The sequence below is a fragment of the Phascolarctos cinereus genome, unplaced genomic scaffold, assembly GCF_003287225.1.
Source record: "Phascolarctos cinereus isolate Bilbo 61053 unplaced genomic scaffold, phaCin_HiC Scaffold_3;HRSCAF=262, whole genome shotgun sequence".
In the NCBI taxonomy this organism is placed as follows: Eukaryota; Metazoa; Chordata; class Mammalia; order Diprotodontia; family Phascolarctidae; genus Phascolarctos; species Phascolarctos cinereus.
In genome coordinates, this window is record NW_027555736.1 from 66343062 (window position 1) to 66356939 (window position 13878).

The 13878-nt window shown below is 40.4% G+C and overlaps 1 protein-coding gene across 1 annotated transcript in view; it reads left to right on the plus strand.

Moving 5' to 3' along the window:
- CDHR1 (cadherin related family member 1) overlaps window positions 1–9441 on the plus strand; it is a 51803-nt gene extending 42362 nt beyond the window's left edge. The window contains exons 15-17 of the mRNA XM_020996747.2: window positions 745–973; window positions 3335–3589; window positions 6382–9441. Of these exons, the coding sequence (XP_020852406.1) occupies window positions 745–973; window positions 3335–3589; window positions 6382–6921 (1024 nt within the window). The 3' untranslated portion in view covers window positions 6922–9441. The remainder of the gene's footprint in view (window positions 1–744; window positions 974–3334; window positions 3590–6381) is intronic.
- The last annotated feature ends 4437 nt before the right edge of the window (window positions 9442–13878 follow it).

Below are 13878 nucleotides of genomic sequence, written 5' to 3' on the forward strand. Positions count from 1 at the left end.
ACAGCCTGGAATCAGAAGCAAAACATGAACACAAGTTTTCTGATTCTGAGACTATTCAGTATCTACTATCCCAAGATGCCTCTCAAGATTCTATTACATGCACACACACACACACACACACACACACACACACACACACACACATTTTTTCAAATGATACAATGAGTGCATTAAAGAAATAAGTGTGATATGATTTGGGGTCTATTACAGCCTGTACCTTCCTGACCTACTAGATGATATTTTTTTAAACCTCCTCTCTATTTGGGGAGAACTAGAGACCCAACTTACAAGTATATACCCTATATAGACATAGTTATTTGCATGTTGTTTCCCCCATTAGAGTGGGAGCTCATTTAAGCAAAGATCTTGTTTTGCCTTCCTTTGTATCCCTAGCATTTTAGCACAGTACCTGGAACATAGTAAGGGTTTAATAATGGCTTATTGATGGACCAATGGACTGACAGACTCCACTAGCTTTCCCAAATGTAAGAGGTTGTTTGTGAGGCTTACCAGCTGATGATCTAGAGAATTCAAGTCTGGGGGGATTGAACAACTTGCTAACACAGGGAATCATATTCCAGGAAAGGGGCAAACATTAATGCTTCAATTTCTCTGTCCCCCTGGGGAAGCTTGAGGAAAATATGAGTTGACTGTCAGAGAAGATTGGACTGGTCCATATTTCAATTTCTCACTTTGTTAGTTCCTGATCTGTATGAACCCATGTGTGTCATCTGGCCCTTCCAGATTCCTGATCCACCCATCTACAGGAATCATCTATACTCAGCCCTGGGCTGCCCTGGACGCTGAGGTCACCTCCAAGTACAACTTCTATGTGAAGGCAGAAGACACAGAGGGCAAGTACAGCCTTGCTGAAGTGTTCGTAACAGTGCTTGATGTCAATGACCACTCCCCAGAGTTTGATGAAAACATTCAGGAGAAGACAATGGTCCTAGGAACCCCAGTAAAAATTGAGGTGAGTTGCTAGGTTGCCCTTTTAGGGAACAGTCCTGTTCCCTAAATGGTATGAACAGACTCTATGCCATGCAAATCGTTATCAACAGGGGAAATAAGAAAATCATTGAATCAGAATGTTAAGAGCACCCAGAAGACCAGCTAGTCCAATCTTTGCATATCTTTTTATTGGCTTTTGAAAAAGGTATATAGACATTTATTATCTATCTTCCTCATTGTACCTTCTTTAACTGAACAATTTTTTAAAAAAGCAAAACTATCACAATAAACATGCATAGTCCAGCAAAACAAATTCCCACATTGGTCGCATCCAAAAATGTAGTCTCATCCTGTACTTGAAGTCCATCGCTTCTCTGACAGGAAGCGGGTGGCATGATTCATCTTTAATCCTCTGCACTCATGATTCATGATTGCATTGATCAGTTCCATAGTCTTCCAAAGCTGTTTTTCTCTTTAATGTTGTTATTGTGTAAATTATTCTCCTACTTCTTGTCACTTCACGCTGCATCACTAGTTCATAAAAGAATTCCCATTTCCTCTAAAACTGTACATTTCATCATTTTTTATGACAAAAATAATAATCCATTCCGCTCACATACCATAATTTTAGCCATTCCCCAATCTGTGGGTGCCTGCTTAGTTTACAATTCAGGACTACTACAAAAAGAGCTGCTGTAAATATTTGTGTTCATACGGATCCTTTTCTTCTTTCTTTGATCCCCCCGGCACACAGGCTTAGGAGTGCTATAGCGGGGTCAAGCTTATGCATAGTTTAGTGACTTTGGGGGCACAAATGCCAAATTGCTTTCTAGAATCTAACACTTGCACCTTACACCTGAAAAAACTGAAATGTGACTTGCTCAAGGTCATACAGCAAGTTAATGGTCGAGGCGAACTAGAACCTGGGCTGCTATTTCTACTATGCCACGTTGTCTCAAATCTAGTCCTCTACATTCACTTGGCTTCTTTCTCCATGTCCAAAAGCTTTGGCAAAACTTCTCTGGGCCTGGGCTGACACACCAACAACGAGGACATGTAATCTGTTGGGGAAAAACAAACCCAGGCTCTCAGATCCATCATGCTTTGAGGGGCTTCTTAAGATCTTCAATTGCATTCAAAGGCATTTATAATGAAAAGGAAATTCTGTAATTTCTTTTTCTTTCTTTTTTTTTTTTGGCTAGGCAATGGGGTTAAGTGACTTGCCCAGGGTCACACAGCTAGTAAGTGTCAAGTGTCTGAGGCCAGGGCCAGTGTTCTAACCACTGTGTCACCTAGTTGCCCCTCTGTAATTTCTAACATCCCAACTTTGGAATTAAAAAGCTTGTCTCTCTGGCAGCACCCATATTTTGTCATTTACAAATAAATACAGTCTCCATAAGTGATTGCTTTGCATTTCAGTATCATGACTCAAGGCATGAGATTCTTTCCAAATCCTCCAAATAAATCATTTTAATTCATTTACTTACAAAAATAAATATGTAGCACTTGAGCAGAGAGTGTTTACTGTCATGAAACCAAAAACCATTGCTAGATTCCACTACACACAACACACACACACACACACACACACACATACACACATACACACATACACACATGCAAACACACACATGCATGTACTGTCATCTAAGACATGAAATCACTCAAAGTCTATATCCTCCATAGGAATTATAGCACAAACTGCTGTCCCCAAATAAGTAAAAAAACTACTCTTTAAATACCAGGATTTGCCCTTGGAAGAAATGAGAAATAGGTGTGGTGAAAGGGTCTTTGGACCTCTCAAATTTTCCTTTCTGTTCCCTTGCTTCCTTCCTACTTCCTAGTTCTCTTACCCCCATTACCAGGTGTTCAATGACTATATCCTACCCAAAGCCCTTCACCGTAGCCACTCATTCAAGCCTCCCCTCTTCCTGAAGTACTCCATGATACAAAATATTTTCATCCCCACAGTGCAGCTGTTCTAAGCCAACTATTAGGGAGAAATCAATCTGATTATATTCATTTACACTAGATCACTTACACTTTATCCTCTCAGAGTTAACCTCATGTTAGCTCAAATGAATCTCTTATGGATAGAATTATATGTCACTATTTTAAAATGAAAAAATTCATAAACTGTGAGGGAGATGTCTTTATTAATGGAAAGATGGTTTCCCTAGAACCCCTTAAATTGTAAAATGTAAGCCATCATATTACTCTACCTATATGTAAATCCAGCCCTGATAAATACTTACTCTATGCTCTGCTACCTTCCACAGGCCAAGGAAGTCATTATTTGTGTTTCATCTGGCCCCCTTACAGGATCATTGCTCAGGGAATATTTGAGTTCCCAAGGTCTGATTCCATCTTTCCTCACATGCAGGCTACAGACCATGATGCAGAGGAGCCCAACAATGTCGTGGACTATTCCATCATGCAGGCAGAACCTGCCAATGTGTTTGACATCAACGAAAGCACGGGTGAGATCAGGTTGAAAGCCTTTGTTCACTCACTGGACATCATCCACAATATCACCAAGAACAGAGACTGCATCTGGTCTGTGCTGGTGCAGGCCAAGGACCGGGGCTCCCCATCCTTCAGTACTACAGCTGTGCTAAAGATTGACATCCTGGATGAGGTAAGCTGGGCAGGCCAAAAGAAGGAAGATGCTTGGGGAGTAAAAGGGAAACTCATGATCATCTCACTGGCAGGTGTGTGGTGGACAGGATTCTTGTAGAGGTATAGGCCTCCAATTCTGAGATCCAATGGGATAAGCCTGCCTGCATCCTCACTCCCAAATCTAACCAATTGCCCAGGCCTCCGACTCTATGTTACTCCTTAAAGAGTGAGTCATGTATTCCTTTGTTATGAACATACTACATACAAATGATGTTTATAGTTTGCTTCCTATGGAAATCAAACTTCCCCCTGACCCAATGTCTCTCTCTCTCTCTGTCTCGAGCTTGGTCTTATCTGTAAAAGAGAAAACAAGGGAATTTCAATGCTACATCCCATCACATTTGTTGCAGCCCATTTTGAATCCAAAAAGCAGTCTTTAGAATCCTAAATCAGATCTTAGGACATTACAGAAGTTATGAGACTCCTGCCTGAACCCCATGTCAATGGAGGAAATATAATACAAGGGGGAAGAAATCCAGACTTGGAGACAAAAGGGCTGTCCTCTAAACCTGACTCTACCCCTTGCTAGCTTTGTGACTGTGACCAGATCACTGATGTTCTCTGGATTTCAGTTCCCTTGCCTCTAAAATATGGATATTAGTATTTGCACTATCTTCTCCATGAGGTTGTTGTGATGCTCAAATATGTCATGTCATAGAGCACTGAATTTGGTTATCTGAGGACCTGAGTTTGAATCTTACTATCTCTACTGCTGCTCACTATCTTGGGCAAGGCTCCTAGCCTCAGTTTCTTCACCTATAAAATAGGGAGTTGTACTAGATTCTAAAAGGGCAACTAAATGGCTCTATGCATAGATTGCCAGGCCTGGAAGCAGGAAGACCCGAGTTCAAATCTGGCCTCAGACACTAACTAGCTATGTGACCTTGGGCAAGTCACTTAAACTTGTTTGCCTCAGTTTCCTCATCTGTAAAATGAGTTGGAGAAGGAAATGGCAAACCACTCCAATATCTTTGCTGAGAAAACCCCAAAGGGAGTCACAAAGAGTTGACACAACTGAAAAAAAGACTAGATTCTGAAATTCCTACCAGCTTTAACTCCTATGATCTTCAAAACTCAAATGGTGAGTATTAACCAGGGTTTTCAATCAGAAAGACAGAAGCACAAAAGAGCAAGGTGCTCAAGGGTAAAGAAAGCATCACTGAAATGGCTGGCCAAGGGTCAGGACTGGGTAGGGATAGAAAGGAAACCAAAACAGAGGTGATGGATTAAAAGAAAATGGAGGCATCAAAAGAGGGGAGGTCATGATGAAGCACAAGATGGGGATAGAAACTGAATCTGTGATTTCAATGATGTAAGGAACTCTGAGGCAAGGAAACCCCTTCTACCAATTCAGGCTGGTTACTTTCTCTACCATATCAAGTCTTAGTGAGTTGCACAGAGATTAAAACATTCAATGACTTGCTCAGGCTCACAGAGTTTCAGAGACACAGATTGAACCCCAGTTTTCTTGGCTTTGAAGCTAGTTTCATGCATTACACTGTACTGTAAATTTTATATATGTACATATATTTTTTGTGCATATGTATGTATACACACATACATCCATATATGTACACATATATATGGATGTATGTGTGTATATCTACATATATATGTATGTATATATATGTATATGACTTGCTATAGGCTATAAAGCTCCATATAAATGTCAGTGATTATTAGCTTCACATAAAGAAAGATTGGTTTCCAGTTCTCTGTCTATCCAGCTACAACTGAATTATTTCTTCATGCATTTCCAAGTTAATTCAAAAGTAAGCCAAAGCTCTTTCTTTTTCCTTAATGAAAAGAAACCAACTGTTTCTTTTCATTAAGGGAAAAGTTATTTTCATTAAGAGCAGAGTTCATTATTAATGTATCTAACCATGCCTGTAGCCTAAGGCAAAGCTTCACATATATCCTAAATCATGTTCTGATTTCCTTGCTGTGGTCTGAACAGGGTGCTGAAGTTGTGAATTTTTTTATTACGACACAAGCTAACTGAATGGGTCTAGCGAAGATCAAGGTACTTCCTTCTCCTCAATAGCCATCATTTATTGAGCTTTTACTGTGCATGGGCACAGTATTAGGCACCGGGAAAGCAACTGTGTGTTAGAGACAGTCTCTGCCTTCTAGGATCAAATAGCAGAGGTGGAGAGATAGAACATGTATGTAAAAAGGTAAATAACAATGCACCCACATAAAGAGAGAGGGGGAATGTGATATAATGGATAGACAGCCAGTATCAAAGCCGGGATAATTTGTATTCAAGTCTCATTCCTGATCCATATTGGCTGAATGACCCTGAACAAGTCACCTGACCTCTCAATGCTCTAATCAGCTCTCTAAGACTGCCTTGGGAGAGGAGTTTCATCACTTGTCACTTCCTTCTATCAATCAAATCACAGGTCCTGTTCCTAACCCTATAATTAGATAGGCAGCAGAGTTCTATGGAAAAAACCCTGGATTTGGAACCATGAGGCCTGGGTCCAATTCCTGGTTCTATTTATTACTGGCTGCATGATGGTAATAAAATCATTTTACTTCTCTAAGTTTCAACTTCTTTATTTCTAAAGTAGAAATAATATTTGAACTGTCTAGATTATATACATATAAATGTGTGCATATCCATCCCATCTGACTCTCTGCCATGGTCAAGAGTCTAGGTAAGTGAAACTGCTACAGTTTCCTGTCCAGCTTCCATAGGTGAAGGTAACCATTGATATACTGTGTTCTGTTTATACTCCTTGACAGACCCTGAATAGAGGGCCCATGGCTGCGTTTCTAATGCAAACTAAAGACAATCCCATGAAAGCCATAGGCGTGCTGGCTGGAGTCATAGTCATCATGGTGGTCATTACCGTCTTCATCTCCACTGCCATGTTCTGGCGCAACAAGAAGTCCAACAAGATTTTACCAGTGAGGCGGGTGATCCGAAAGAGGCCAAGCCCACCATCCCGCTCCATCAGGGCAGAGTGGCTCAAATTCAAGAGGTCTCATGCAGGAGACAAGTTTGCCCTCAAGGATGAACTTCCCAATGAGAACCACAACAACAACAGCCTGATGTTCGCCCCACCTCCTACTGCACCAGCCCTGCCCCCTCCACCCATCACTGTCCCCAAGATCAGTACCACGGAGTGGACAGTGCCCACAGTCTCGGGCTCACTGACTCCCAAGCATACTAGTAAGCCGATGAAGCAAAAGGCCTTGGACAGACCTGTCCAGTCTGCCCTCGTTTCTGAGCTCAAGAAGAAGTTTGAAAAGAAGGCTGCAGACAATAAGCCTTATGACTGAGAAATCTACTGTGGCCACTCTCAAGCCTGTCACCTCGCTATCCTTGTTCCTGACAACTTAGCTGAAAATCACTCACTTTTTTGTACAAGTATTTACTGCTCATTTGCATGGATTCTCTGCCAATCTCCTTTTCTGTTTTGCAGTGGGAATCATTTCTGTAGTGACCTAGAATGTAAGTGCTAACCACTAGATCATAGTCTGACCATGTGAACTTACTTCTCTCCCCTAAAACTTTATCAAATGTCCCACTGCAAACAAAGTGTTCATTTGCTGACTGGTGTTCGAGTTGCCATTGAATGAGGCTTCATTATTCCTATTCCTGTCCCTTGAAAAACTTAAGCTCATTTGGCCCTTATTTTTGAGCAGCCTGACCCAAAAGATCCTCAATTTATGAAAAGAGCTCCTGCCAGATGTGGGGAGACATCTAAAATATAATGCCATCTCAGGCTATTGTCAGCAAACTAGCCTCCAAATACTGGAAATTCCTTGATAAAGGAGGTGGAGAGGGTAGTAATAATGTTCAGTCTTGACCTAAGTAAAGGAACTTCAAAGGAGGCATTTTGAGAGCTGTTAGGAAAACAGACACAAAAGGAGGTCAAAGATGAGCTGAAAATGCTCATTAAACCATGCAGTTAAAGGAGAAAGGGGAAATTAAAGACCTACTTGTCTAGGTCTTTAAGGGAAAAAATTGATAGATTATGCTTTCATCCTCTCTACCTTCAGGGTTTGGAATGGAGAAAACATTAACTGAATTTTCCCATCAATGGAAGCAGATATTTAAGTATCCAAGTCCATTAGGGGAATGGCACATTAGTGGCTGGGGATGATCCAGGAACTACAAATGCAGACCAAATTCAAATCCATCAGACTGAACCACATACATCTGTATATACTGCATCTCTATACATACCCACAAGTATTCTAAGCATTTCCTCTCTCCATGGAACTATCCTGGCATGGTAGTTCCTTAAAGAGGCAGCAAGGTATAGTAGAAACAACATTGGACTAACCCTTAGAAGACCTGGGTTCTAGCCCTGATTCTGCTAATATTCTGGCGAATGTTCTTGATTCTGCCATGTGACCTGGGGCAAATCACTTAACTGCTCTGTGTTTCAATGAACTTAGTAAAAGCGGTCAATAATTCCTGCCCAGCCTAACTCACCGAATTGTGAGGATCAAATGAGTTACTAATGAATTGGAACATGCTTTGAAAGCTACAAGGCATTCTGCAAATATCAGGTGGCAAAAATAGTGGTCTGAGATTTAAAAGACCTGTATTTGAACCCTGGGTCTGTTACTAGCTGTATTACCCTAAGCAAAGTAGTTATCCTCAGAACCTCAATTTTCTCATCTGCAAAATAGGGATACACTTTGCATTACCTGTCTCACAGGGTTGTTGTGAGGAAAGTGATTTGTAAATCTGAAAGTGTCATATAAATGAGAATGATCATTATTATTAAGGTTCCTTCATTGGAACATAGTTGTTCCACAAAGTACTGGGTGTCTCTTGCCTCTCCTGAGTTTGCTGCAGAGTCACAATGTGTGTGTGAAGTCAAGGGCTTTTTTTCTTTTCTCAGTAGGGTCACTCTCTCACACAACACTGCTGCTCAACCAGTCACCTATGTCAGTGTTACACAAGGGAACAGCCAGGGAAGCAACAGAAATTTTAGAAATAAGAAATCAAGTGACAGAATAGTCCTATTAGACACCCCTTCTCCACCGCTTTCAGATGGCTGTGTGCATAGAATCACAGACTATTAAAGGCAGACTGGGCCTTTAAAATCATCTAGTTCAATAGCTTCATTCTATTTATGAGGAAATTGAGGCCTAGAGTTATGAAGTGACTCTTCAGAGTCACGTAAGATTAGTTAATGGCAGAGCCAACATAAGAATTCAGGTCTCTTGAGTCTTGGCTTTTTCCACAACACTACATATAAAACTCATCTTGGGCATGTATCTTAAGGGTCTGACCATCCTTCTCTAAGAGATGGGGAAGGAGAGTATTCCTATCCTTTGTAGATAGGACCTGTTTTCAGCAAGTCCACTCTAAAGAAAGCCAGGAATACATAAAAAGAGAAATGGAAGAGAGTTCCCTGCTTCCTTTGGGTAGTCAGCACCTACTCCATTTCAGATGATTTTATTTATGAAAATTTGACTTGCACATAATTTTTCTTTGGCCAAATGTGTTTATATAATGTGTTCCATTAACAACCTGATGCACAGATATGCCATGTGATCCCTAGGCTCCATGTTGGGTTTTTCTTCTAATGCATGGCACTGCCATTATCTAAGGTCAAGAATTATAACTAACAATTGAGAACAGAAGAAAGACCACCAGATCAAATGAAACTAACCAGAAGAATAGGGTCAAGTCCAACAAATATTAGGGTGGGGTACTTTTGTTCTACATGATGGATGTTTGGGGACTTTTTTTCGTTAAACATTACCATTCCTACCAGTTGTATTGTATTTCTTTTTTTTTTTGTAATTATAAATAAAACCCTTTAAGTTGAAGCCATATTTTTACCATATGTAGTATCTGTTCTCTATCACCATTCTTTCACCCATCCTCTCTGTCTCAGAAGACAGTGAGGGAATTTCTAAAACGCCTGAAGTTTAATAAGCAAAGAGAAAAGAAAGAAGGAGGTGAAGATGGTTAAAAACTGTATGTCTTCTTAGACAGCTTGGCAGTGTGGTGGGTGGACTGCTGGACCTAGAGTCAGAAAAAGCTAAGAACAAATCCTGCTTCTGACATTTATTAGCTAGGACCTTGGGCAAATCTCTCAACCTCAGTTCCTTCATCTTTATGGGGACAATAATGGAGCCTACTCTACAAGGTTGTTATGAGGCTGAAATGAAAAAATATATTCAAAGTACTTTGTGAGGCTTGTAGCTCTATAGAAATTCTATGTATCATTATTATGACTTAATAACTTGTCACAACTAACGTCTGAGAATAGCTTCTGTTTGTGTTGGTCCTTTGCTCCCTGCCCCCCCCCAAAAAAAATCTGATTCTTATGAATTAAAGTAACCAAGCAAGCTTAAAGGAAGGAGGGAAGGAAACATTTCTACGGTGCTTATTGTGTGCCTGGCACTGTGCTAAATAGTTTACAAATAACATTTCTTTTAATCCCCACAACAACCCCGGGAGGCAGGTGCTATTGTCTTCATTTTACAGTTGAGAAAACTGAGGCAGAGATAAAGTGACTTGACCAGGGTCACACAGCTATTAAGCATCTAAGACTGGATTTTAACTCAGGTCTTCCTGATTCTGGGCATAGTGCTCTATCCACTGCATCATCTCCAAAAGGAAGGGGGAAAAGAATATGCATTTATATAGCACCTACTAGGTACCCGATCCTCACAACAACCCTAGTTGCTATAATTATCCTCATTTTAGAGTCGAGGAAACTGAGGTTAAATGATTTGTCCAGGGTCAAACAGCTAGTGTCTGAGGACGTATTTGAACTCAGGTCTTCAAGACTAGGATCAGTGCTCTTATGCACTGCTACACCTAGCGGTCAAAAGGTGGAGGAAACCCAAGCCCATTCTCACGCCTGAGTTTCAGTGACTCCCCAGTTTGCCCAGGTAGTCAGCTATGTGAGCTACCCACAAAAGCCTCAAACAAGAATGACAGAGAATTGAGGACCTTGCTTCTAACAAATGTGGAGGTAAGAGGGAATTTTGAAGTGACTAGCAGAGAGGAGGTTATGTTGTGTTTCTGCCAGTGTCAAGTAACAGTTATGTTTATTCAAAGTGCAGGCTGGTTCCCCCACTAGAGGAGAAGGTTAAAAAGCTAGAGGAATGTTTTTATGTGGTCCCTGTTCTTAGAAAACATAATGTTTCTTGAAGGGACATGGAATGGAAAGAATACTTCTTGGGTGGAGAACGGGGGCAGAGGAGAAAATAGGAAAAAGAGCAAGGAAGGAAGGAGAGAGAGGGAAGAAAAAAAAGAAGGAAGGAAGGAGAGACAGAGAAAAGGAAGGAAGGAGGGAGGGAGGAAAGCAAAGAGTAAAAGAGGAAAGGAAAGATTTTTTTAGTTTATTTTTAGTTTTCAACAATCACTTCCATAAGATTTTGAGTTTTAAATTTTCTCCCCTTCCCTCCCTGTCTCCTTCCCCAAGACGGCGTACAATTTGATATAGGCTTTACACATACGTTCCTATTAAACATGTTTTCACATTAGTCATATTGTAAAGAAGAATTAGAATCAATAGGAGGAACCACAAGAAAGAAGAAACAAAACAAAACAGAAGGGGGAAAAAGAGCCAGTAGTCTCAATCTGCATTCAAATTCCATAATTCTTTGGATGTGGATATTATTTTCCATCATGACACTTTTGGAGATGTCTTGGATCCTTGCATTGCCGAGAAAAGGTAAGTCTATCAAAGGTAGTCATTGTACAACATGGCTGTAACTATGTACAACATTCTCCTGGTTCCCATTCCTTCACTTAGCATCAGTCCATACAAGTCTTTCCAGGTTTTTCTGAAGTCCACTTGCTTGTCATTTCTTGTAGCACAATAGTATTCCATTACATTCATGTACCACAACTTGTTCAGCCATTCCCCAATGGATGGGCATCCCCTCAATTTCCAATTCTTTATTACCACAGAAAGAGCTGCTGTAAATTTTTTTTTGTACATGTAGGTCCTTTTCCCTTTTTTATGATCTCTCTGGGATACAGACCTAGTAGTTGTATTGCTGGATCAAAGGGTATGCACATTTTTATAGCCCTTTGGGCATAGTTCCAAATTGCTCTCCAAAATGGTTGGATCATCCCTATCAATTGGCAGTTAGATCACATGGCTGGCCTAGATAAGCCTGAGACTCTCCCTCAAATCTATGACTGCCTCTTCTGGTTTGCATTTCTTCCCCTAAGCACAAGTGACTGAATAGTGATCTAAAATGGATATTTCCACCATTGGAGACAACCTGGAGAATTTAAGAGGTTGGGAGGTCTCAGGTCACTCAATAGGAGCTGACTAGAAGCAAGAAGTTTTCTGTAACTATACCCTTCCCAAAGAAGAGGATCATCAACTGGACCAAGTCCCTCAGTGCTCATGTCTTCTGGCAAGACATGGTCCATCATATATATCATCAGTGAGTTTGAATCCCAGAACTTTTACTCACCAATCTTTGTGACTCTAATCAACATCATATTACTGAGATGAGAATGCTTCCCCAAAAGGAGATGGCTAGGTGGTGCAGAGGATAGAGCTCTGGCCTTGGAGTCAGAAGGATGTGAGTTTCAAATCCAGTCTCAGACAAAGGACACTTACTAGCTGTTGGGCAAGTCACTTATCCCCAATTGCCTAAGCAAAAAAAAAAGAGAGAGAGAGAGAGAGAATGATCCCCAGAGAAGTTTGTAATATTATTTCACTATTTCTTTATCAATTGTTTTAATACGTATTACATATTTCATTTAAAAAAATGTTTAGTTCTTTGTCCTGGTCTTCTAGGAAGGTCCTATGGTTGAATTTAGATGATCCGACAAGTTGCCAAATATGTGAGATAGAAGCTTGAGCAGACTGAGGTACACTAACCAACCAAATTATCCTCCTCATTGAACCCAGGAATCCACAGTAACTCCAGAGTAAGTGGGAAATGAGTTACAGCTTTGAGTGTTAACCAGGAATTTCTGACTCTTCCTTATGATGAAACGTCTTATCTTATTTTAAGTATTATTTCTCAATGTGGGATTTTAGACCTAGGAATTTTTCTTATTGAGTCATTGCTTGACGTAAGCATCTTGAAAATCAAGACTCAGGCATCTTGAAAATGAAGTTAAAATATTAATAGAGCAAATTCCTTTGGACTCATGTCTATCACACTTGATTTCCAAAAATCAACTTCATAGATAACCGGTGGGTGTGGCATGTGATGACAATCTCAGGGTTTTAGTCACTACAAGCTCAATGAGTCAACTAAGTAACAGGTAACCAAAAAAGCTAGTGCTCTCTTAGGTTGCATTGAGGGGCATAGTGTCCATAATGGTCATTTTGCTGTATTTTACCCAGATCAGGTCACATCTGAAGTATATGATTCAGCTCAGGGCATCATATTTTAAAGTAATTTTTTATATATTTTGTTTTTTATAGTACCTGTGTTTCTTAATGTACCACTCCCCCCCAACCCTCACTCCCAGCTTTAATAAAGAACAAAAGATGGTAGGGAGGGGGAATTCAGTAGAACTAACCAACATATTAAAAAAAAAAAAGAGTCTGATGTTATGTGGAGTGTTTCACACACTCCATATAAAAAAGTGGGAGGAGAGATCTTTTCATATTACTTCTTTGGTGTCAAGCCTTGTCACTATAATTTTGCAGGATTCAGCTTTGATTATTTTATTATTTTTCTGTTTGCACTATGCATCTTTTTCTGATTCTGCTTACTTTACTTTGTATCAATTCATGTAAGTCTTCCTATACTTCTCTGCATTCATCATATTCATCATTTCTTGTAGCATGGTAATGTTCTATTATGGTCATGCACCAAAGTTTATTTAGGGGCTCTACACTCAGGGGACATCAATTATGTTTCTAGCTCTTTACTATTACAAAAAGTACTTGCTGGACAAGTAAACACATCAACTATGCCATTTCTTTAGGTAGAAGACACAGGAGGCCTCCTAGCACCTATCTCACTAGTAGGTTCGCTTTTGATCTGGTCAGAAGGGAAGACAGGAATGGAGTAATAATAAAGGGTTAAATAGCTTATTTATTCTAGGCTAGTCTTCTCAAAGTGAGTTTGCTGATAATGCGAGCACCAACTCCTACAGCATCCCCTAACAACCCTTCTCTCAGGGGCCAGCGTGGAGAGGGCAAGGCAACTACCCCTCTGTCTCGATTGGATCAATGGAGACCAGCACAACTTGTGCTCTCCCCTAAATCCCCTCAAGCCTTGATGAGGGCCAATCAAGGCACATACAGCATTCCAGCCCCAGTCACTGACCAG